The sequence below is a fragment of the Lactuca sativa genome, chromosome 3, assembly GCF_002870075.4.
Source record: "Lactuca sativa cultivar Salinas chromosome 3, Lsat_Salinas_v11, whole genome shotgun sequence".
NCBI lineage: Eukaryota > Viridiplantae > Streptophyta > Magnoliopsida > Asterales > Asteraceae > Lactuca > Lactuca sativa.
The window spans coordinates 68,134,149-68,161,410 of NC_056625.2; the positions used below are offsets into that span (position 1 = coordinate 68,134,149).

Here is a 27,262-nt window from a genome sequence, read left to right on the forward strand (position 1 = left end):
AATTTTCTCCCGTTTTGTAGATGTTTGAATCTTACAATGGTCTTCCCAAATCCTTTGGAACAAGCTTTCCAAATGAAGATGACGTTCCGAGATACGATCAAGGAAATAAGAGTCATGCTTCACTTCCTCCACCTCCTCCAATTGTTCTCCCTGACCCACAAGTTCAAAGGCTTGAAAAGTTCAAGCTCACTCAAGCCCTTTTGGCAAGTAAACACGAAAATGGGAAACATGTGTGTGCTCACGTCTTAGAGATGAAGTCACACATTGATAGGTTAAGCATGTTGGGTGTCGAAATTTCAAGTGAGTTGGCTGTTGACTGGGTTCTTCAGTCACTTCCTGAATCATATAGTGAGTTCGTTAGAGAGTACTATATGATGGACCACGACGTGACCCTAATTGATCTCACCTATTTGCTAATAGCTGCTGAATCAGCAATGATTTGGCGTGCTGGTCAAGCAAATTTGTCTGGTGAATCAAACTCCTAAACTTCAATGGACATTGGCAACATTGGAAGTCCAGAAAGAACTAAGTCTGTGATTGTCCGATGTGTTGTGCCAAAGGAGTCCATTTGCTTTTATTGCCAAGAGAAGGGGCATTGGAGACGAAGCTGCCCTAACTACCTGAGAGATCTAAGAGATGGGAGAGTCAAGACGTATGGCTCTACTTCAGGTTAAGTCCATTATCTAACTCTTTTAAGTTCCTATTCTAGATTCTTAATACATGATGTGATAAGATTGCTTTTTGATGTTTTGTAGGATCGAAGAAAAGAGAGGAAGCTTAAGGGAAGAAGTGAGTTGAATCTAATCGTGAAGAAATGGATTTCGATCGCATTACTTGAAGAATGGATTCTTGAGCTAATACTTGGAGTTAGAATAGATTGTTAAGAAATATGTAATAACATAGTTTTTCAATTGAATTGCATTGTAAGGACAAAATTTTTTCCGCAATAAAATGAATTTTGATTTTATCATATTTATCCTTGCAATGAAATATATGAAAAATTGATGTTTGTGTACTTCTATTATTAGCAAAATGGATTTGATTCTTAATTATGTTATTTGTGGAAATGTCAAAAGTTTACCAAATAGGGAGAGTTTCTCATCGCCCAAGTTTCAATTGGACAGGAACTTGGAATCATGCAATGTGTATTGTATGATGAATGAAAAACTTTCACATTTGGGAAACTTAGACTAATTCTTTGACAAAGTGTCAATTGAAGGACAAGGAGATCAAGTACACAAGGTTGTGCGTTGATCAAGTCCACCACAAGAGTGACAAAGATATTCGTCATGATTTACTAAAGTTTAGTAAATATTATTATACTTATAAGATTAAGTGTAATTCTGAGTTGATTGAAAGAGTTTCAATGAATAGTAGAACGGATAAAGAAGAATCAAGTAGGCAGAAAGATAAAAGTTTCTCCTTTCTAAGAAGAAGGGAGAGTACCTTTTATTGTGTTTATGATAAGTCTTAAAGATTAAGAACCATGTCTCAATAGATCCTCTAAGTGAGTCTTAGTGCAATTGCATGTCTAAGAAGAGGAATCGAGTATTGTAGAAATGGTTAAATCAATAAGTCAATCATACTTCGTTCCAATATCAAGTCTTAGAGTCAAGATTGTGACATTGAGTGAAAAGTCTTAAGTAGGTTTATAACACTCATCAAATGTGGAACTTGGAAAAGTTTTCTCATTCTTGCATATTTGAAATTGGTAAGTTGTGCTGTCTTGGATAAGACAAAGATCAACTAGGACCAATTATGTGAAGTGTTTTGTCTTGATAAGAACTACACTAACTCTTGAATATTTGCTTTGTCAAGAAATGTTTCTTGACAAGAGAATCTTATATATCAAGGAGTCAGTGGGAGTCTTAATGGTCTTGAAGGGTTTCAAGAACAAATCAAGAATAAACCTTATAGATCATCACTAGCACATGACTTGAGGTTTGCAACCTATCGTGCTGACATTATTTTGTTTTTGTGCCATTCCAATTGAGTTAATTGCGTATGTGAGTTCTATGAGTTCTCATTTGAATGCATACTAGAGCCTTAGTCGATGGAAAGTACATTGATATGTAAGGACAAGTTACTAAACTACTTGGAAGACATGGTGGGCACTCGTGTTACCATAAGGCAAGAAATCAAGATTAAGAAAGTTCAGTCCATATGAGTTTGGATTTGTCGCAAACCTTGGTTTTGGCAAATTCACATGGATAGGAAATCATACACCATAAAATCTAAGTGTCATAAGATTCACTCCTTCATGAAAATGACTATGAGGAAATGCTTTCACTAAAAGAGATTTTAATATTTTCAGTCAAAGGATACATTGTGTGTTCTTAAAATTCGATTATGATTACGACATCCCTCTTCATAGTTCGAATTGTGAGAACATGACACATAAAATATTTTGGCAAAAGATTGGTAAAGTATCATATCTTTATGTAAGATATTATGCATCGTGTCCCATACGCTTCGGGTATAGGATCGATTGCAAATGCTATAATATTTACCATTCTAATTTTTTTTTCAAATGTCTAGCGCATTAAGAGGGAAAAAGGACTAGAATGGGTTTTGACTAAAATTATTAAACAACTATCAAAGGACGATCCAAAGTTCGCTGAGGATTGGTCGCTTGTGAATAGTTGGAAGTATGGTATTGGATGGACCATATCGACATTATTATGAATAGATAAGATTCTATTAAGAATGAGTTGTCATATGGCAAATGTGGAAATGTTTCCATATTGGGAGTTGGATATTAAGAATCTATGTCTAGATTAGAAACTTTTATGCAAGAAGGATGTTCAAAGGAATGTACTTTGAATGTGAGACTTCACGTCTATGGAATTGTCTTGTAACAATTTCTAAGAAAGTACTTTGTAATTTCATTAGCCAAGTCTTGGTGACTTTTGTGCTATGACTTTACGAAAGGATCGTTGCGTAAAATGTTAGAATCTAGCATATTCTAGTAGTGGAAGAACCTTATGTTCTTACACTAATAATGGGGATTGAGGAATTGTGAAATGAGAATCATTGGAAAAGTTTTTCAATTGTTCTATTTCACAAAGTAAGGACCATAGGAAACATAGTGTGCATGCTTTATGCATGGGACAGCTGTTGTTGTAATTTAAGTAATAAGTTGATTTTCTGAAACAGTAAACGATAATAATGAGTAATCAATATGGTGGTTAAATAGAAGTGTTTTATTTACTCTCACAAGTTTGAGGCCATATAGGATTAAGTATTATTGTTATGTTTCAATTTGCATGTTTTGACTTCCATAATAACTAGGTTATTCCTACATCCACAGTCGGTCATACGTTGGGAGTAGGTATGAATAAAGACTGTCATGAATCTGTCTGTAGATTGTCTGAAGTGTTTAGACATAACACAAGTTTGCTACAGAGTTCATGAGTGCTTTGATAAGATTAGAGTATTGGATTAAACGCACGCTCACTTGGATCACTTCATGGATTTATCACGAGTGACTAGTGAGACGATAATATTGTATATTCTTGAAACCGAGACGTGTGAGTTGTTATTTGTTGGTCGGTTGCACATTGATAATAAGTAAACGCACCAGTAACTTGGTGTTATAAAACTTGTTGTTGTGTGTGATTCGATCAGTAAATGCAAGCGAGCATTTGAGTCAAAGTTTATCCATTCCTTTTACCCAAAGTGGGATAAAAGCAATATCTGTGGGCCTCTCGATGATTTAATGATGACACCTAAGCGCTTGGCCAAACCGGGACTAAGTTGATGTGTTCAATTGTAGTCTGTTATCAGTCGTCATAAATCGGAAGTCGGGAAACAGTATAGAGAGAATGATTGAAATTCATGTCTTTTGTCTATACGATATCTTGAGAATGGAGGAATATATAATCCCTTATCTAGAGGACACGCTATCTGATAAGATCAGAGTTGACAGCGGCTTTTGAAAGCTACAATTGCTGATCAGGTTCTGAAGTCATACGGAAAATAGTTATTAGACTTATCCAAGTGGGAGACTGTTGGATTAGTCTCTAAGTCCATAACTATTTTGGTATGTACTTGACCCGATTATGAGCATGGTCCTTTTAGGTTGCCTTCACCATAGCAATATGTAGGATGAATTAAGGAGAGAAAGGTTTAAATATGATTTATTAATATATTATGAGAATAATATATTAAAGGAGAAATCATATTGTTTAATTAATATTAGTCAAGAATTAATTGATAATTAATTTTGTGGCTAAAATAGATTAATTAAACTCAGGGGACTAGACTGCAATTATTGGATAATTGAGTTATTGGGCTAAGGAATGCTAAATGATCAAGGGGTGAACGAAATTATGATGGAAGCCCATCATATTTTCGTCCATGGCCTTATCCAGAAGGTTCCATGGGCTGCTTAGAGTTTAAGCTGTCCATTAGGGTTTTGACTGAAACCCTAGCAGCCTACACAAGTATATAAAGGACCCCTTAGGCTCCAAAAACGTGGACAACTGATTCTTTAGGGTTTCTAGTCATTTTTGGTCAGCCTCTCTCTTCTCCTCTTCATCCAAGTTGTATATGGTGTTTGTGACTCTATTAGAGGTGCATCACTTGAGGCACTAAGCTTTCTAAGGCCAATCCAAGCAAGGAATTGATTGTTATTGCTATATAACAATCAAAGGTAATTCTATAAACCCTAATTCAGTTTATAATATGTTAGATCTAAGTTTATTAGTCTTGGATTCAAAGCATGTACAATAGAGAAACCTAGATCCAAGCATTAGGGTTTGTATGAGCACATAGGATTGTTCTTATGCATAAAACCCATCATAAATACCCATCGCCATTAACACCCCGTTCCCGAGTTCAACTTAACAAGAGAAAGGAAAAGAAATGGGTGGAAATGAGAAGAAAATAAGTGAAATTGGTGTTCCCGAGTTTCATTAAAGGAGGGAAGTGGAGGGAAATGAGATGATCACTTTCTCTCCTAAATTTCCTTCCGATTTGGGAGGATTTGGAAAGAAAGAACAAAATGCTTCATTTTCCTTCCACTTCTCTCCAACTCGGGAACACAAAAGAAAATTTTGTTTTCCTTTCCTTTCTCTTCTTTTCTCTCGGGACTTTATTTTCTCTTCTCTTCTTTTCTTTTGTTAAACTCGGGAACGAGGTGTAAGTTATACCTATTAGCAACCTCCATCCATCCTGTTATGTTTCTCATCGAGCATGTCGCCTCCCAAGTAGCTCCGATTCTACAATTGTCTTTTCTTCCATTGCCTGCAATCAATCGTTTTCTTCCATCGCCTCCATTAGGTGCATCTGCTCTGCTATTCATGTGATTTTCTCTGCAACAATACCTGTTATTGTTTTTTTTGTTTGTTTGTTTAACTCTCCGTCTGATCGATTGAAGCTTCAAGCATATGATTTCTAATTTTGCATCCTTATTTTTGTGATTGGTTGTTGGATCTGATTTTAAAATTGATTTTGCATATTGATTAGTAAAGCAGGCAATCATATGCAAGCATCCTTCTCTCTCTCCTCTCGCCAAGCCCCTAACAAGCTTCATCTAGCAAGCCCCCAGCGAACGCTAGGGGCGATGTTCCCATGCCTTAACGATCTTAACGACTTCAATTGTCTTTTCTTCCATTGCCTGCAATCGTTTTCTTCCATCGCCTCCATTAGGTGCGTCTGCTCTTCCGTTCATGTGATTTTCTGTGCAAGTGCCTGATGTTTTTTTTAACTCTCCATCTGATCAATTGAAGCTCCAAGCATATGATTTCTAATTTTGCATCCTTATTTTTTTGATTGTTTGTTGAATCTGATTTTAAAATTGATTTTGCATATTGATTGGTAAAACAGCCAATCATATGCAAGCACCCTTCTCTCCTTCCTCTCACCAAGCCCCTAACGAGCTTCATCTAGTAAGCCCCAGATAATGCTAGGGGGCGGTGTTCTCATGCCCTTAGCGACTTCATTTAGCGACTCCACTCCGTTTCGCCTTAGCAAAAAGTTTACTACAATATATATTAATTAATTAATTATTGATCAATTTTAATAAATATATATTTATTTTTATAGATTATTTTAGAGAGTCTCTTATATTTTTTTATTTTTTTATTTTTAAGCATATATAATACTTTTAAATAATAATATCTAACAATAAAATTAAATATATAACAATAAGTATGTAGGATCTTTTAAAAAATAAAAATAAAATATTAGGTAGCAAATAAAAAACAATAAAATTTTATAATCTATTTGTTACGAATTTATAAATTTATTTTCCTACAACTTTTTTAAAAATTGTATTAGAATATTTTACAACATTTTTAAGATCTTTTTTCATAATTTAATTTACAAAATTGTTTATCTACAATTTTTTTAATACAATTGTTTTTAAACAAAAGTATTTTGTAAATGTTTTACTATTATTATAACTTTTATACTTTTTAATTAAAATTTTATAAACTTTTTAATGTATTTTTTTATACAATATTCTAAACCTGTCTTTAACGAATGTATTTTAAACACAAAATCTATGAAACATTTTAAAAATGTTTTGTAGAAAGTTTAGAAAGGATTGTATGATAGTTATAAAGTAGTTTTATGAATATTATATGAAAATATATAAAAAAGTTAAGAAATTATAAGCAAAGTTTACAAAGTCGTATCGAAAAAACCTATCAACAAACAAAAGAAAAAAAAATATCTTAAAAATATTGTAATAAATTATAAAAAGGCTTAAGAAATATATATATATATATATATATATATATATATATATATATATATATATATATAAACATTAAATTTGTTAAATGTGTTCTTAAGTCACCAATATCACTTGAGATAGTCGATAACAATGGTAACATATAAATGTATTTAACCAATGTTTTAAAAAACAAGAATAACCGGAAATCGGGGAAAAGAGAAGTTCAACTATGATCGGTTTTAGGCCTTTTTTTGGATCAGATCGAACGGTCCGATTTTTATAAAAAAACAGGTTGAACCAGTTAAGTTGAATAAAAACACATGAAAATGAAGTATTTTACGTAACAAATTTTGGTGGTCATTTCACATCTAAAACTATATTTTTTCAGTATTATACTTTATTTTTTTTTATGCATGTATATTGATGTAAAACTTATGGTTATGTATTTATTTTTAATGTATTTAGAGCAATCTACAACTTGTTTTATGTATACTTTTAATGTTTGAACTTACTTTTATATGTATTTTTAGGGGTGATCATGGGTCGGTTTGTGTCGGTTTTGACCTAAAACGAAACCCAAAACCGACTTATCGGTTTTCATAAAATTAGAACCCAACCTAAAACCGATGGGTTTGGTTTCTCAATTTTTGTTTTTTTTTTTTTTGGGTTCGATTTTGGGTTGATCGGTTTAAAACCCAACTCAAACCATAGAATGTAGGCTTGTGCTTGCGACACCATTAGATTAGCAAGAATAGGCACCAGTGTTTCATCCCAGTTGCGACGTGGGACAACCTGAGTATATGAAAAATAGAAATTGTTTTATAAGCTTGAAGAAGGCGTTACATTCCATTCCTACATCGATGTAGGATAACTTGAGTGTGTTTCGAAAAATAAATTAAGAAAACGTGCATGCCATGTTTCGAACACAAGACCTTACGTTTTCCTTCGTTAATGACAGGTGCATTTTATGCACCTATTTTGCACGTATATTTCGATATTTTCATTGCATGTAACTTCATAATTCTTATATTTAATTAATTATTTAGGCACTTGCATGTTTTATTTGGAATGTCTGGTATTTCATTATTTTTGATTAATTGTGTTGGCATTATGGAGCTTGGAGGATTGGAGCATGAAGAGAAGATGGATCGCTCATGCCATGGAAGAAAACATGAAGACATAACCCGAGTCATTGTATATCATCATAGCAAAAGACTCCGTTTGAAACACAGTTCGTGTCACACCGACATGGGTCATGTTTGTTATTTTTCATCTTATATTTGAGCAACATGACTCCCGGTAAAGCTAGACCCAAGACAGAGCAAAGTTTGAAGATTTTTTTAGTTTTTGCAAGAAGCACAACTTTGATCCAAAAAGCACGGCCATTCCAAAAACACATGGTCAAAACACATGAACATGCTAAAAACACATGGGAAAAGGCATGACCATGCTAAAAAACATGTTCTTAACTCTTATGGCAAGCACGTGAGCAGTTAATTGTGGAGCCGAATTGGAGGAAATTGCCATTTAACAACCAGAGACAGTTTCTGGAGCAATTTTGGGGCGATTTTGGGAGATTTCTTGGAGCTTTTGACAAGACCAAATCATTTCAAACATTTTTGATTTCCATCTATAAGAATTAAACACTTTCATTTCCATCTTTTTGTTGGTTGATTTGTTCTTAGCCATGTGTGGTTAAGAAACCTTAATTTATAGTTCTTGTTCAAAACATGTTGATTGCTTGACTTGAAGCATATGACTTGATACTTGATTTATGATTCTATTCTAATGATTATGTTCTTGTTTAAACTAAAATCCTTGAATTTGATTTATGTTTGATTGGCCACTTATATGAATTCAATTCTTATGTAGTTAATTAACTTTTAGGGTAGCTAATCGTTCTATAAAGTTAATGATTGGTAACAAACAATATGTTTTCTTATTGTAGAACATATATCACATGTTTTCACACTTCCGAGCATATGAGAAGAAATGACCATTGTTGGGAAACTTGTACAAAACTTAATGCAGTTTTTCAGTACAATCTAAGAGCGTATTTAGATTGAATTAGTAAAGCTAGGTCTAGTCAAAGAGCGTGTTTTAGTTAGATAATTTGGCAAGCAAGAGGTATTAGAGTGTGTTAATATCGTTCAGTACCAACTTAGAATAGCAATCATGAATTACATCAAGTCATACTCAAGTTAAATGACAACATTGAGAACTAGAACTATAACCGTTCCAACAAACTGTTTACAAATCTAATTCCTTTTCTGTATGTTTTCAAAGTAGATTGTTATTTTCATTATTTAACTTTTGCAAGCAAAACCCCCTTTGTAACCAAAGTATCTTGTACAAAGAGGTATATACTTTTATATCATGTCTCTATGGTTCGACATTGCTTGCATTGTACTACTTTTAATGATTAAAGCAATGTATTTAGAGTTTATTGTACCCCTATTATATGTTGGGTTTGACACGCCTAACAATTAACCACATGAAGCTGTTGCTTATGTCATTATTAAGCAAAACATATATATTATATATAAAAGATATATTTTTGTAAACATTTTATATAATCATTTCGGTTCGGTTTCTTTCGGTTTTACCATATTCTAAACCAAACCTAAACCGAAATTTTCGGTTTTTAAAAAATCAAACTCAAACCATCGGTTTATGCTTCGGTTTCGGTTTTTCAGTTTTGGTTTTGTCGGTTTTTCAGTTTTCGGGTTCGGTTTTGAACTTGTGTGTATATGAAAATAAGAAAAACATAAAAATTCTAGAAATCAGGTGTTAAATCAAGAATAGACCGCCAAAACGGTTCAACTGAAAAACTGATTTTTAAAACATTACATTTAACAAGTTTGATGGTTAAATATATATTAAGAAAAAAAAAGTTACCAATTGTCCAATTTATATAATTAGTTAATTACGTACAATTATATATATATATATATATATATATATATATATATATATATATATATATATATATATATATATATATATATATATATATATATATATATATATATATATATATATATATATATATATCCTGTTTTTGTTCCGATCCGACTTGAAGAAAAAACCTTCCGTTCGAAAATCAAATGGAAAACTACTACATATAAAAGTTGGTTTTGGATTCAAACAAGACAATTAAATCAATCCTTTCAATTCAAACTAATTATGTTCTCTCTTTTTTCTGTCCTTGAAATAGACACACACCTATTTATAAGCTTTTTTTTGGTAGTACTCTATACGTAGGTAAGGCGCATTGAATACGAGCAACACCTCACTATATAAAGTAAATTGCATTTACATCTTATAATTAATTATTGATGTCAACTTACAGTTGTAAAAATTGAAATGGATTGAACTTTATTTAATTTCGTTCCATACAAATTATGCTTCTCATCTTTAAAAAAAAAAAGTTAACAAACAATTTTCATGATATTGTTTGCAAGTAAAAGGGCATATAGACTACAACTACGAGATGTATGAGAACAAATAGTACATACATACTTGATACTTCTTAACACATTCAGATGGATATAAATATATTTATATATAGATATATAGATATATAATTTCATTATATATGTTGAATTTCATTTCATGGTGTATCTTCTTATTGCCATCGAGTGTTGAATTATGGTGTAATCATGAATCATGAATCATGATGTTCTTTCAAAGTTTCCACCAATTTGCATGTGCAACCATTCGGGTGATGATCCCCTACTAAATTCCCTTGTGGGTTGTGCACCAAAGGGTACTCCTGTCATTTCGAATGTTTGTTGACCAAACTGAAACACAAACATTGACTTTTTAGAGAGAAAGACTTAATTACTACTGTATTTTTTTCTTTCTTTTTTACTTAACGGATAAACAACAATTTAACAAAGAAATTCATTAAAATGAAGCTTTTCCAGTTAAGTATATTTTCATATTATTTATCCATACGTAATTTTGCAATTTAACTTATAATTTTTTCAATTTGTAATTCACAAAATTATCAATTTTGACATATAATATAAAAAAAATGTCTGAAAGCTTTACGGTTTGAATGAACAAAAGATTTACTTAATTTTGTCAATTTATAATTTAAAAAAGTAATAAATTTGACAAATTATATAATGTCAAAATGATTAAATTGGAAAATGTCTTGAAAGTTTTACTGATTGAATGTAAAAAATAAATTATAAATGGTTAAACAGCAAAATTGCCAATTATATAAATCCAAACTTACATCTTTTGAAGTAAATCCTTGGGGACTTGGGTGTGATCTTGAGGTGACAGCTTCAAGCTTCATTGATAAAAACTGTGACAAAAATTATTTAGAATAAAATAATCTTGATTTGTAATGTTAAAATGACAAATTAATTATGATTACCTCGACTTGTTGCTGTAATGATTGGATGTAATTGATTATTTCATCAAGAACAAGCGCTTTCCCAATAACCTGAGAACCCAATTTTTTTTTTTTTTTTTTTTTTTAATAAAAATAGAAATATAAAACAAGAAGAAGAAGATAACAAATAAATCACACCTTATTACAACCAGGGACAAGATCTTGGAGAATTTTCATCCTTTCACTTATCTTCTCCCTTCTAGCCTGTCGACAAATTTGTCCTTCAAAAGTTATAACAGAGTACAAAAGAAAAAGAATTTAATTTTTCACATTTTAGATAAGGTTAGAAAGAAATTACTCTTTCTGCTAAACTATGGCTGTCGGTGGCTTGACCCCTTCTTGCTCGAACATGAATGTAATCTTGTTTAGATGGATCAGATGGTTTTCCACTGTTTTCTGCTTTCTTTCCAGAGCTTCTTTCAGGTTCTGGTTTTGGTTTAGATTCTGATTCGTTTTCAAGCGCCAAACTCTTCAATCGTTTGCCATCACTATCAAGCTGATTGAAAATTTCAGAAGAACTGAATTCAGAAAGGAGAGCATGAAATGAAACTGTTTCTATGGTGTGAGTTTAATAGAATAAAGGTTGGTGAGGTCGAAGAATTTTGGATCGAGATTGAGAGAATTGTTTTCAACGTAGAGAAAAAAGCATAAAGTGGAAGATAATCATGCTTTAATTTCTAATTTGAATAGATTCTTTTGGATTTCCTCCGAATTTGACCATGAAAGTCACGTGAGGAACTTTAAAGTCTAATCTGAGAAATCAACTTAGGGAAAAGCAATTGAAAATAGTGAAGCATAGTAGATATATATATCAATATTCAATAGTAAATCCAAAGCTACAGTGAATTTGATGCAATCAATATTGAATCAATTAGATTGGTAGGGTTGATTGAATATTGAATACCATGCTATTGCCATTGCTACGGCTGCTAGTTGAAACGCCTTTAGACGAATCATCATCTTCACGTCGTTTCTTACTCTGATTACTATTCCCTCTCTGGTCTACAACCATGGGATCATCCACCGCTACATGATCTCGATTATCCACAAAAGCACCGCTACCACCGCTATTATCCCCCAATTGCCCCATACCGAACGCCACCGCATTGCCACCGCCACCGCCTAGATTTATCTGAAAGGGCCAGATCTCAGGCAAATTACACAACGAAGACCCCGTGTTACCTGACCGAAAACCACCTCCATTCATCATCATCGGCGGATCCATCCACGCAATAAAACGATAACAAATCAAATCACCATCCAACTCCTGGAAACCCTAGATTGCGTCAAACAAACTTCAACTCGTGAGTGCCAAATCAGCTAGACGGTTGAAAGAGAGATGTAGATACTGATAAGTATATGTAGAGAGAGAGAGAGAGAGAGAGAGAGAGAGAGAGAGAGAGAGAGAGAGAGAGGGTGGGTGATAAAGCTGCTTGTGATCTCCTTTGACAGTGGAGGGTTGTTGGGTGCGTACTGTACCCTCCACCAGTGTACGTTAGCGAGGTAGACCTCGGGAGTTGAAAAGAAGTGACTTCTGAGTGAGGATTCTCGGAGTGTCGAGCGTTTTTCTTTTTAAATAATCACAAATCTGTAACCTGTTCTCAGCCGTACGATTCACCAAAATAAATATTTTTACATTTCATTATCTTCAATATCAAATATTTACATCTACGGAAAATTAATTTGGTAAAAGAAAACTTGCAATTACTAAATTTTTATTTTTATACATGTTGTACCAACAAAAATGCTATTTTAACCGTCTATTTCAGGTTTAATTGGTTTATATGTTCAATAAATATCATTAAATTCATATTCGTTTTCCATAAAACACCATTAAATCACCAATTAGATTCACATGTTACGAGTTAGAGATATACTTCGCCATGTTTAGAATCTAAGGCTAGAGGGAGTGATGTTATTGTTACCATACTGTATTTCATTTTGCCACACTTCAATACCACACACAATGAATGATATATCATGAAAAGAGGAAACAGAAAGAAGAGAGAGAGATGGAGGAAGAGTGAGGGGATCATGACTAATTCTTGACACATTCCTCGAACCACAGGGTCTAAACCATGGAGAGAGAGAGAGAGGTGTTCATTGTGGTAAAACATGCCACATGAACTCTATCTCATTTTTACTACATTCCAGTCCCTCTGGTCAAATTGAAACTCTAGTGGAAGTTAATCATAGTTTTAGGATCCAAAATCATAGATCTTCATTATAATTGTAAATCATTGATTTAATGTTTTGAGTAGTATGTTAATTAAGGCTTAAATCATGTATCCATATGTTAAATAAAAATTTTAGAGGTTATTGTATACTTATAGCTATAGGTCACTTGGAATATTGTTTGAAATGTTAGAATCAAATGCATCAAGGTACAACATCATTAAACAAACTCTAATGAAACACTAAAACATTACTCTAGAGGCAACAAGGTGGCTATTTTATTCCAACCAATCTTTGAAAGTCCTTATTATTAGGGGTGTTCAAAACCGGATATCCGAAAATTCGGATAGTTGATTAATGATATCCGAATCCGTATCCGAAATTTCGGATATCCGAAATTCGGATATCCGAAATTTCGGATACGGATTCAGATATTAAACCGGATATCCGAATTTCATTAGTTTTAAATAAAGAAAATAAACCCTCCAAGAACAAGAACGTTTCCGTGCATTTGTTAGGTATAATAAGACTTCATTTGGTCCGGTTAAATGCAAGTTACCTTATGACACCTGAAGATCTTGAGAAATCAAACTCAAATTACTAAAATCAACATAAAAAAGGTAACATTTATACCATCTTCACTTTGCGTACCAAGTAAAAATGTTGATAACTTGTCTTTTTGAATTTCAAATGAAAAAACCCAATGCATTAAAACTATTTTTAATAATTTTTTATATTATATATTTTGGATTTCGGATATCCGAAATATCCGAAATTTTCACATTTTAATATCCGTATCCGAATCCGAAAAACCGGATATCTGAATTTCGGGTATCCAAATTTTCGGATATCCGATTTTTCGGGTATTTTCGGATCGGATTTTCGGATTTTTCGGATCGGATGTTCGGATGCGGATATTTTTGACCACCCCTACTTATTATATCGTGAGGGATAGCTTCACATACCAAATATGAAAGCCAAAATCTTTTAATGAAATCAGATCTTATTTACATATTTGTGCTCATCCAAATCTTTTACATCTTCATATGACGTTTTCATCTTAGAATCTTTCGTTCCTTTTAAATTTTGTCAATAACATATTTAATAAATAAAATAAGATTAAGAACACTTATTGTAATTAAGGTTTTATTAGTGGATAGTCACTTAGTTAATCATGGATCACTAGTCAATTGTCCACATATAGATGTGAAGTGTTTGTTGTGCAACTTGAGGTGAATATTTTACACCTTTGAATACTTGTCCGTGTTATAATGATATTATTTGAAACTTTATTATATGAAATATTATATGTATCTATTACTGGGCTACTATAGGTACTATGTGTTGCATTTTCTTTCACTTCAAATGTTATGATGATATAGTTTCTAAATCAGGAACGTTCTTTAATGATTTAACACCCATGTAACGAGGGACATTAAAAGTAATTATAACGATGAATATAATAAATAATAATTATTGAGATGAAAATGATATACAGATTAGTTAATGCATTATATATTAATAATAACCGATGTATGTTGAATTGAATGTATGACTAAATATCTTGTATGAAGTATGCTTATTTTTTCTATCCATGTGCTTGCATTGGTACATGTAACTTGATATTGATGGCCTGGTGAGGTTGAGAATTTTTGGATAGTTTTATTTATGTCATTTAGGGATGATACCCCTTTGAGATTTGGTGTGATGTTTCATTTATACATTGTTTTGGTGCTGGTTTTCAACTTTGAATTTTTGATGGACTATTTTTGAAAGTAATATTGATGATGTTTTTAATACAACAAACAAGACTTTCATTGCCTAAATATGTTAAATAATATTTTTTAAAAAATTAAAAAAGGTGAAAAATCACGGTGTTATAAATAAGAGCTGAAATTTTTTACCACACCTGTGATTGTTGCTGACCTGTGAAGAAAGCCTGCCAAAATGGGATATTATTTGCTGAAGGCCCAAAATGGAGTTGTTGTTGTCATGCTAAAATATGTCGCCCCTTATGCTGGGGTGTAGTTGATGTTGGGCTGAATAGAAGACCCATTTGATGAGCAATCGATCCTCAAAGTTGCTAAGTTGACAAAGACAGAGGGTACAAACCGTACCCTAGCAAGTCAGAGTTGTCGCCTATGTCTACTATTTGCCACCATGTCGGCCTTTATTTTGACCACTGTTGCCATCGCAACTGTTTTGGCTGCCATTTCGGTCACCTTAATATTTTTTCCTCAATTATTTTATGAAAAGTGAGAGTGATTCATAACAAGAACCATTGGGGACGATAAATGCCTGTAATGAGATATGTTATTGGTTTGTTATTGTGCTTGTTTCATCCACTAATCATTGAGTAAAATCATGGGTTGAGTTTTCAAAAAATGTAGGAAGTACACTCGATGACGTATGAGCCTTGCAATATTGGCGTACTTTAGTGATAGATTGTTAATGGTGTATGATACACGGTTTTTCTATGGAGCTGGTGCATCTATGTTGTCGAGAACTTTCTTTATACATGTGTAATACTCGGTTAGAGTAGTTACCAGTAATGATATTATGAAGCTCGTTATCGAGTTCGATGGCCTTTGTGAGACAACAAGATCTTTGCGTAGGGACAAGGTTTGAGAACTCAAACCTTGAGTTAATGCTTGAGATCAATGTCTGCTTGCAAATAGATGTTCAAGTCAAGGCTAGATAGACCAGTCAAGTCTTAGATAATTAGTTCAACAAATGATGAAGACATTAAGTATGAATAAGTAAACAATGATCAAGGAAAGATCAATAAATGAACAAGAAGAATGTTTTTGATGTGATAAAGATAAAAATGCCAAAAGTGAGAGAAAAGATCCGTTGTTGACTTGTATTGAATGCTCCTATATATAGGAGAGAGTATTACAATGAGTTAACCAAGTAACTTACATAAGACTGTACAAAAGAACTATTTCTGACATTCTGATTGTCTATGAGTACAAAAAGCTAAGTCCTATGAGATGTTACATCAATACAAATATAATAAATGACAAAAGAAAAAATAGCATCCTTCGGATCTGCAAGCATTCCGGACTTCAGGATTAGTTCCGGAATGTGTTCCTCTTCAAGTTTCTTCACTCCTTTTCTCCAGCTCCGGACATGTTTTGGATCACATCTATCTTCGGAATCGACAGCCTTCGGAATATACTTAGGATTGCTATAGGTTCACTTTCAGGTTCCAACACTTTGCATCCTTGTTATCTTGAAAGGGAGTTTCTAAGATTTTACCAATCTCATGAGCAAACACCTTCTTCTTAAATGTCATATGTAGCAAAGATTAAGATATAATAATGTATATCCACATCTTTACTATGGAATCAATAAACTTTCATTCGCCCTTGTTGGACGCAGCAAGAGCTTTGTTGTTTGGAGCTTCAAGGTGGCAGTTAACACCAAACCTATAACAATGAGTTTCGGACAATTCACGTCAAGCATCATAATTTAATTGGCCGAGATCAAGAATCAAAGGGACCGATGGCTTTGATATCAGTAATTCCATATGGATTTTCGGTAGCATTGGGTGGCACAAACATGATTGAGAGTCAACAAAAAGAATGGATGTGATAGGATGGTCGTTGGTGAGCGTTCACAACCGACAACTAGGGTTGATGATGAGAGAAATTCTATAAGTGTTTGTTAATGCTATGATAGCATGAAATATGTTATTCTCATTTTAATGATATTATTCCAATAAACCTATATATATATATATATATATATATATATATATATATATATATATATATAAAGCACTACTAGAAAACAACCCTTTAATGACGCGCAAACAATGACACGCGATGATTTACGATATGCAAAATCGTGTGCCCTAAAAATAATGTCATCTCTTCTAAAATTTGAAGGATAGAGGACACACTTTTTTGCGTGCCCTAAAATTAATGTCCAACAAAAAAACACAAAGGGCACTTATTTAAAAATGGGTGTCGTCTAGAAATGTCTCTTTATATTTTTTTTAATGAAAGGCACGTTCTCTTCTTTTGCAGCTGGGGGGAAACGAAAATCCCAAAATATTGAAAGGCCGCCATTTTATCCTCTACCTTATTTCCATCGTTCTTTTCTCTCTCTCTCTCTCTCTCTCTCTCTCTCTCTCTCTCTCTCTCTCTCTCCCCCTCTATATTTCTCTCACTCTAATACCCAAAAAAACCCTAATATCATCACCAATCCTCTTTTCTCCCATGACAAAATCGCAATATCACCAAATCTCTGATCTCGTCTTTTGAACAGATCTATCCCACAAGGGTTCTCAATTTCTCTATGCTGATGTATGGTGACACGAACAAAAAAAGGAGTGTAGCGCCTCTACCTTTCAATTTCATTTGTCGGTTGCTACTTCACCTTCTTGCTCTGCCGTCCTTTTGTTCAAAACCGTGTGCTCACTGGAAACCTCGCAAACGTTCAACATATCCTCAAGAATAAAGTCTCAACATACCAAAAAGGCGATATTTTCCGGTCAACCCTCTTCGAGCTGCTTGGAGATGGAATCTTTAACGTCAAAAGGTTTTTTAACATCGTATCCAAGAAACGACTTAAAGAAGCAGTTGGCGAGATCCGTTAGTTCACCACGAACATATTGAACGGAAAGAAACAAGTACTCACGACCGAACCCGTTGATTTGTTATCATGGTTTCTGAACTCCGGTCATTTGGATGAAAAACGACGGATATTGTAATCAGCTTCATACTCGCCGGAAGAGATACAACTTCAGTGGCTTTGACAGGGTTCTTCTGGTTACTTTACAAGAATCCACCGATCGAAAGTGAAGTTGTGAACGAAGTCAAAGACAAAGAGAAATCAGATTCCTCCATTTATGATGAAGTGAAGGATATGGTTTATAATCATGCTAGTCTCTGCGAAAGCATGGTCTTTACCCTCTAGTTCTGGTGGACACGAAGCAAGCAAGCGCCGACGACGTTTTACCGGACAGGACCGTTGTGAAGAAAGGTATGATGGGTCAGGGTTCAGGGGCAGTGAACCATTTGTGTCTCATCCTGGAATCGGTGATTCCCCTGATCATGGAATTGAAGAAGAGATAATTCGAGCTGTAATTGAGGCTACCAAACAGGATTCCCAGATGAGTCAAAGGGATGTTGCTGTACCTAATCTAAGGCAATTGGAGGATCCTGATTTAGCACAAGTAGTGTCTCTATCTTTAAAGGTTTGTTCCTAGTCTAATCTCATTTTAACTTCAAATTAAAATCTCAAAAAAATAATAATAATATTGTTTTGATGTGACAGCCTGTACACGAGAAAATCGGGGTAGTTGATTCACAGTGGATCATTCAACAAGTGGTCCCCTCACTCGGGAGGCAATTGAGACCAACCCCGCCCCATGTTATTCTGAAATGAAAATAGAATGGTATAATTGAAAGTAGAATGTTGTTGATTCAAGGTAAGTCTGAGAATGGTGAAGCTCCATGGAAGGGGGGGGGGGGGGGGTAAGAGATAGATGCAGAAGTATTAGGGCATACTCTCCATACCCAAAAAGCTCAAAACAATGCAACATGTCTAAAATGCCCTTTTGCAAAATCAACTATTCAGGTTTGTTAAGATATTAAAATTGTAAATATTTTATCTTGCACTTTAGATGGATTATTATCGATGACTTTTGACCTCTTTGCTTGATCCGGATCAAACATATGGTACTGATTTGTTACTGCATCTGATGTGTTTCTGTTTCCAGCAAGTGGTACTCCAAATATTTTACAGTTTCCATCTTTCGGTGTATGTTGAATAGATAATTTTGGAATCACATTCATCATCAGTGTGCAAAGAATAAAACAACACTGAGATTTATTCAACATGCCTCCATCAATTAAGGCTGATAAGAAAGCAGCAATAGATGTTGCAGCATGGATGTTCAACATCGTGACTTCTGTTGGGATCATCATTGTAAACAAAGCATTAATGGCCACATATGGTTTCACTTTTGGTAAATTCTCTCTTCCTTTTACCTCATTCTTGGAATTCCTTTATAACTAATTACATCTTTATACTTTGTAGGCAGCAACAACATTGACTGGATTGCATTTTGTGACTACCACCTTGATGGCCCTTGTTCTTAGGTGGTTGGGCTACATCCAACCCTCATATCTTCCCACTTCAGATTTGATATTCACGTGACACAAAGCTAAGTATTTTGGTTGTTCTTCTTGGTGTTGCTGTATGCACTGTTACAGACGTGAGTATTATCAAGAGAAACTATTCTTTACATCTTTGTCTACATGCACACACTCCTAGATTACTAGGGTGTTCTTTATGTTACAAAGAGATAATATAATACCCTTTTCCTATAAACCTGCCATGCTTGTCTTTTCATGCTGATTTTATAAACTGATTGACCATTAACCTGTAATGTTACCATCCAAAAACCAATTAATTTCAGGATTCAGTGGAAGATTGATACAATACAATAGGTCATTTTAATAGATTGATGAATTTAAATATTTTCGCCATTTTAAAAGATTAGGCTTTCACTATAGGCTATAGCAATTCTTAGTAATTCTTTTAAATATATAGAGAGTAAATAACATTTCCACGTGTTGCAGTCATTTTACGGATTTGGTCCGAAAATAAATCTTTTTTTCATCTTTGGTCCTTATTTCATTGTTTCATGACACTTTTGGTCCCTAACATCGAATCCTTTAACAACTGGAGGTTAAATGCATGTAAAAAATGACTATTTTGCCCTCAATTCTAATAACATATCAGTAGTATAATAACTAATATAAAAGTAAGGTCAAAATGGTCATTTTGTGTCTATTGATCAATTGAAATACTACTACCTTGTCAAGCCATACATCAATAAGACATTGCAAGCATAGTTCTCAAGACAATTTTTTCTGAACTCCCTACATCATCTGTTGCTCAATCAGTTCTTGGGATGGAATCACATACTCCATTAGTAAGCTCCATCGAAGATGGTTCATTCACATTGTCTAATGATTTGTGGAGAATCAATGACATCAGTGCAAACTATGGCATTTGTCCTTCTTACCCCGTTTCTTTACTATTACCAAAATCCATCAGGTGATTTCATAGTTACTGCACTTTTTCTAATTCTCAGTTTTAACAGTTAACACATGCCATTTGTTCGATGTAGGCACTAGAGCTGTTATGGGAAGATTATGCCAACCGCTAATTGGGCTAATGATGAATATGAGAAATTAATGTTGCACTACTAGAAAAATAGCCTTTTACGACGTGCGAACCATGACACGCAGTGATTTATGATACACAAAGGTGAGTGTCTAAAAAATAATGTCATCTCTTCCAAAATTTAAAGGATTTCATACGCGCATTTTTACGTGCCCTAAAATTAGTGTCTAAACAAAAAAAATAAAAACACAGAGGGCACCTGCGTGTCATCTACGACCGTCGTTTTATAAATTTTAATAGAACGCGCGCGTTCCATCCGGGGAAAATGAAATCCCAAAAACTTAAAATCCCCGCCTTCCTTTTTTTTTCTCCCTCCACTTTAATTTCCCTAGTAGCTAGGGCTTTTTTTTAAGAACTTGCCCCGATTGCCCTCCTGTACTGCTCGTTCTCTCTTCAACTTCCCTTTCTCTCCTTCTCACTTCGACAAACCCTTTCTCTTCTTCTCAGTTCTCGATGTCGACAGCTTCTCCCACCTCCGATGTTTCTCTTGGTGTTGGTGCCTCCCACCTCTGACCTCCGTCTAGCCCCGCCCCACCGTCCAACGCTTTCCAGCGTCACCCAGCCGATGGAGCCCCTCATCTTGGACAATCTCACCTCGCCTGCCCTTGCCAGCAACATTAGGTTCAGTGACCTTAGGGTCACTGCTTCTATTGCTCAAATTTACAAGCCCTATGTCTTATTAAGGTATGTTTTTCTTGATTCTAACTTCTCAATGTTTTCGTTCTTCTATAAGATTCTCATGGCTCCTTTACTTTCCATCTTCGTGCTGTTAGTGTTTGTACTCCACGTGGCCTCTGAATCCATGAGAGAAGTAGTAGAACAAATCGATGGAGAAGAATTCACCGAGGAGTTGCTTTTCAGGCCACTTCCTGATCAGAAAGCTCTTTCTGATTTTCACTTCGAGAGTAGGGTTCCTCCGACAAATTCTTATGGACATCACCACCGCCTTTTCCCCAAAGCTATCTATTTGCTGGTATGATTACAATAGTTCGTTAGTTACTTTACTTGATCAGATTCATTTTTCTATCTAGGCATTATTTGAATCCTTAGGTTTAACAGTACCAAAGGCTTTCTAATTGTTGCTCTGGTCCATCCTAATTGAGTATAAGGTTTAATGATTCATTGATTAGGATGATTTGTGAAGTTACATTATATTATTGTATTACTTTTTATATAGATTTCAACCAATCGTATTTGTGGTCTCATGATTCAAACAATCAATGTGCCACTCTGAAGCCTGAACGATGAGAGCACTAGTGGGTGCACCATTTCTAACAGCTTTTAAGGTTCTGAAAGCAACCATGGCTGAATTTCCAACTCTTAATGGTCAAAGTGTTTCTTATGCTGTACTCTAATTCCCTAATGGCACAGTTAACCCACACACACCCATCCACAAGCTTTGGAGCCGTTGTTTGTTCTCATGGGTTCTTTAGAAGTTGGGTTTGTCGATACTACTAAGAATCCAACTTTAGCACTCTCTGCATTTGGTACTACAAGCGTAGGGACTGTATCTGTTCCAAATTCAGTTTTCAATTCGACCATCAATGATCAGATATTGGCCATGTCATTCAAGACCGACGTTGCTACCATTCAAAAGATAAAATCTGGGTTTTCAGGCTAATTAAGTGATAAGTACTCGCTTAACAATACTGCATGTTGTCCTTTGCAGGTAACGTTTTTTTAAATAAATAAAAAATAAGGAGCTTGGTGGGGGATGATGTTTGTATTGTATGCTGTTGTAGTGAAATGGGTGCTCATTTTTCAGCTTGTGGGAGATATCTAGTTACTTGTGTTGCATGTGTGCTTCCTCAGTTTGAGAGCGCTTCAATTACTGATTATATATATATATATATATATATATATATATATATATATATATATATATATATATATATATATATATATATATATATATATTCTAATGGTGATGATGATGATGATGATGTTTATCAGGTGCACTATTATGTGGATGAGGGTGCCAACCTATGAGCTGCCAACTGCTACAAGGCAAACCACTTAAAGAAATCAGAGAATTGGGCGTTGGGTAAATCTTTTAACAATTTCAGTCTTTTTTTTAATATATTATACTAAATTACTAATATTAATTATCATCATCATGGACAGTTGAAAAGGCCAAGTACATCTATATTGCTGGCTTTTTCCTTACAGTGTCTCCTGAATCAATCCAACTTGTAGCTGAGCATGCAACTGCAGCCAACAAGGTAATAATGAATGAGTAATACACCGATTCGTATGAACTGAAAATTTCTCATCTTTCTGACATTATTACCCCCCTGTGTAGGTTTTCACAATAAACCTGTCAACACCATTCATCTGTGAATTCTCGAAGGATGATCAAGAGAAAGCATTACCTTATGTGGATTATGTTTTTGGAAACGAAACTGAAGCAAGAACATTCTCAAAGGTTCATGGGTGGGAGGTAAGAAAAAAAAGATTGGTTAAAAGATGATATGAGTATGACATTGACAAACTTTTTTATATAAAAATTGGTTATTATGTTTTACAGACTGATAATGTGGAGGAGATTGCAATTGGTTAAAGAAAAGCCGATTGAGGAATGTGTGAGAGCTGGATGTTATGCCTCAAATGTGATCATTCAAAGATCAGGCTGCACCAACCCTGAGAAGCCTGACTTTAGCTAGATTTCTTCATGAATGTGGTGGAGGTGGACCCAAATTTTCTTTTAGGGTTGTTCTATTATCTCTCATTATTATTATTTACCTTGCATTATTATTATTATTAAACCTCTTAAACCAAATCTTGCATTAGAGTGAGAGTATACACGACTACTTGTTTGATTTGTTTTGGAGGCCTGAAATTATGTGGTGTTTGTTGGTCTCAAAGTATACATTTTATAGTGATTAATAAGTTTTGTTGTAACTTTTTTTTGGTTAATGTAAAAGATAATTCAAGGATTAGTTGCTATTGTGGTTTATATCTTTGTTGTATTGTACGTTTTGTGCTTGAATGTTGATATATTGTGACTTTTGTAGAATGTTACTTTTGAATAGAATCTCCAGCTACATGGGGGAGGTTGAAAAGAATATTGATTATTGAGCTAAACAAAAAAGATACTCGCCATTCCAATATAAGGAAATCTCGGGTAAATTCTTATTCCTAAAACAAACTTTGGCCTTATTTATGAAAACCGTTGAGTTCGATTGAAAATGACAAAAAAAGTTAATTGTTTACATATCTGTGGGTGTGGATGAGTAATTTTATTTAATAAGTAATTTTTAGAGAATTCTTTATATTTTGGATTGTTAATGCAACACCTTTAAAAGCTCCAAAATGGTACCAATGCAAAGCTGGAGTGTCTTTTGGTTTTGGTGGGAAACTAGCTCGTTTCTTTTCACACAACTGGATCTTCATCTGGAGCTTCAGAGGTAATTCTAATGGTTTTCCACTGCATTCTCTTTTGCAAATTGTGGGAAATAGCAACATACTTTGCCTCTTTACCAATATGGCTAATGCATATTGATTCTAACCATATTGGTAAAAACTGAAGTCTGCATACTCACATTGGTAAAAAAGGAAAACTGTGTTGCTATTATTCATAAATTCCCTGTTATTTTTAGCTTAACAGATTTTTTTCAATACTGTTTTCAGGTTGATGTGCATGAGTGGGTTACTGAACATAGTTTAGTTAGCACCTCATCTGAATTCGAAGCTGCATGAGTGGGTTCCATAAAGATAGCATGAAGTAATTGGATTAAATAACCTTTTGCCCCTGCTACTTAGGACCTCTCATGAATTCTTTGCTTTAAAGACTCTTTTTCCCTTGGCTTTTCATCAGGTGCAATTAGACTCATTATAGATATTTTATATATAAGAGGAAAGAGATTCAAACTAATTAAGTCTTAGTAATTACAAACATGTCCTTCATATTTCAATGTGTACAATTACAACTTCTATTATTAAATGCCTCAAGTGATAAAGGGATATTTCGGGGGTTCTTTCTGGATTGACCAAGGAGTTCAACGTCGACAAGTTTCTAGGTATATGCCCTCGTATAACTTGTTATAATTTGCTCATTTTATTGAAATTTATCATATTTCTATAATGTCACAGGCTAGGGTTCGACGTGCTACTGTTGTGAGTTTGGATGCAGACCCCTGTTTCAAGAGAATTGCATTCGTATAAATTATAATGCTGGTTAACATTTTTGTGTAAGTAACTATTTTATTCATATCTTGTTTCTCTCTCTATTTATCTCTCTCTCTCTCTCTCTCTCTCTCTCTCTCTTATCCAAATCACATTTCCTTTCTATATTATCTCAAGTAGCAGCATAATTTCAAGGAAAAAGCACATCTGATGTGCTGCAAAAGAGATTCACAAACTTGATTTTTTAAACCTGATGTTTAAAACTACACTGAGTGTGAGATAGAAGTTTATGCAGAGAAGGAAAAAGATAGAAGTTTTTGAGGATGCTGCTGATGAAAAAGATAGAAGTTTTTTAGGATGCTGCTGATGAAGTTTATGCAGAGAAGGAAAAAGATAGAAGTTGTTGGCACATAGTAAGCTAGATAATGCAATTGTATATAAATGAGTTCATTTTTTTTATAACATTTACTCACTATTGGAATAATTATTTGTATTTGACATATTAGTGAAATGAATTATCTTTGTTATTTATGGTATTTTATTTTGTATTATGAGATTTTTAATGTATTATTTAATATGAAAAATTAGTAAATCTATAAATAATATTTTTTTAAACATTTAAAATTATGATACGCAAAAATGTGTGTCAACTTTATTTATGACATAGCCTTTCTTGACAGGGGCTTTCTTGATGCGCACTGCGTGTCATTAAGACGCACGTAAGATTACGACACGCAAATGCGTGTCGTCTTCCTTTATGACAGGGTCTTCCTTGATACGCATTGCATGTCGTAAACGCGCGTCGTAATTGCGCGTCGTAAATGAGCGTCATAAATGTGCGTCGTCTATAGACGACGCGCAAAAGCGCGTCGTCTCTCTTGATGACAGGGCCTTCCTTGATGCGCATTTGCGCGTCGTCTGAGCCTTTTACGACGCTCAATGAGCGTCGTAAAAGGCTGTTTTTCTAGTAGTGCTGCTAACTTTACCATACTATTACTAACCCTAGGAATGCATGGGTAAAATTGTCTTATAACAATTTTTAATGAAGAAATGTTGATGAGATCTGAATTATTGTTGATTTCTTCTCTAACTTCTTGAAGCAAACCAAGGTACTCACTTTAAATTTTCCCTTAATGTAATATGGTTGGAATCAAAGAAAAAACAACAGTAAATCAAGAAAATCAAGAACATCACTCACTGTAGAACATGTGAGGGAAAAAAAAGCTTATCAGGATGAAGTTCAAATAATACGGTTGGAAGCAAAGAAACAAATGTCCGATGCTAAAAAAAAAGTAATAAAGATGCTTCCGAGGTATTTGTATTTTAGTTTTTTTTTCAAGTTTATGTTTATAAATTTATAGACTTGAGTTGTTTTCTCTCTTAATTTTTTAGAAGGAACGATTGAAATATCAGAGAGAGTGTATGGAGTCATTAAAGAAGCTTGAAGTACAATTGGAAGTAAATCAAGAAAAGCAAGGAGATAAAAGAGTTAAAGTTTGATTTAAAGATGAAACCGTTCATAAGACACCTAATGGGGAGGTATTCATTTTGTCTTGAATTATGTACATTTATAAAGGTGAACATATCATTGAGCAGATAGTAAAAATAAAAACTAACTGCCTATTTTTATATGTTTTGGGTATTTAGCATTAGCAATGAATGATACTGGAACCCTTCTTGTGTCTGGTGGCACAGAGCAAGTACTTTTTTCTTTTCAAGACATTGTACTTTCAATATATATATATATATATATATATATATATATATATATATATATATATATATATATATATATATATATATATATATATAAGGGATTTCAAGGGCCTACTCTATTCCACTTAAAGAGTCATCTCCAGGTATATATATATATATATATATATATATATATATATATATATATATATATATATATATACACACACACAACATGATTATTGTATAGGATTTCCGTGTTGTTAATCAAGAGTTGGGATTGATATTGATGCTACGAGACATGATGATTGGTTGGATACATGAAGGGTTTTAGAGCTTCTTCAGACAACTTAATGATGAGTTATTGAAACAAGAAGGTGCCCCTTTATAACAATATAATATTAGGTTATAAAGTTAAGGAAAACCTCTTAATAACAATGTACAATAAGATCCCTTTAATATCAATGTATTAAATTTTTTTGACATGATGTAATTAGATGAAATTGAATTTTTTGGTATATGTGATTCTATATTTTTGTATTATGCGTAAAAGAGTATCGTAAAGGCACGTCGTATATGCATATTGTAAATGGTTGCTGAAGTTTATGACACGCAAATGCGTGCAATTTCATTTATGACAAGGGCTTTAATGATACACAATGTGTGTCCTAAAGGCGCGTCGTAAGGTTATGACACGCAAATGTGTGTCATCTTCCATTATGACAAGGCCTTCCTTGATACGCATTGCGTGTCATAAATGCGCGTCGTAAATGCGTGTCGTAAATAGACGACGCGCAAAAGCTTGTCGTCTCTTGTTATGACAGGGCCTTCCTTAACACACATTTGCACGTCATCTGAGCATTTTACGACACACATTGCACGTCGTAAAATGATGTTTTTTTAGTAGTGAAGGGTCGAGAATATCTATCATAATACACTAAGTATCAGAAGAAAATATATACTAACACTAA

The 27,262-nt window shown here is 33.9% G+C and overlaps 1 protein-coding gene and 1 pseudogene across 1 annotated transcript; one reads left to right on the forward strand and one right to left on the reverse strand.

Annotated features, from left to right (window-relative positions):
- Positions 1–10,113: 10,113 nt before the first annotated feature.
- Positions 10,114–12,644, reverse strand: LOC111888375 (transcription factor BHLH094). Its single transcript, XM_023884561.3, has 6 exons — positions 11,995–12,644; positions 11,389–11,586; positions 11,229–11,294; positions 11,073–11,141; positions 10,929–11,000; positions 10,114–10,485 (listed from the first exon to the last, which is right to left on the reverse strand). The coding sequence occupies exons 1-6, from the start codon at positions 12,313–12,315 to the stop codon at positions 10,357–10,359; spliced, it is 855 nt and encodes a 284-aa protein (XP_023740329.1). The 5' UTR covers positions 12,316–12,644; the 3' UTR covers positions 10,114–10,356.
- An 8,566-nt stretch (positions 12,645–21,210) lies between these two features.
- Positions 21,211–23,031, forward strand: LOC111896072 (adenosine kinase 1-like; annotated as a pseudogene).
- Positions 23,032–27,262: the final 4,231 nt, after the last annotated feature.

What these genes read in the sequence shown, in the direction of transcription:
- LOC111888375 (XM_023884561.3), bottom strand. Translation starts at nt 12,315, where the DNA reads ATGGATCCGCCGATGATGATGAATGGAGGTGGTTTTCGGTCAGGTAAC. An exon ending in GCCATAGTTTAGCAGAAAGA is followed by an intron (nt 11,295 to 11,388) that starts GTAATTTCTTTC and finishes ATTTGTCGACAG; the next exon opens with GCTAGAAGGGAGAAGATAAG. An exon ending in CATTACAGCAACAAGTCGAG is followed by an intron (nt 11,001 to 11,072) that starts GTAATCATAATT and finishes TTTTTGTCACAG; the next exon opens with TTTTTATCAATGAAGCTTGA.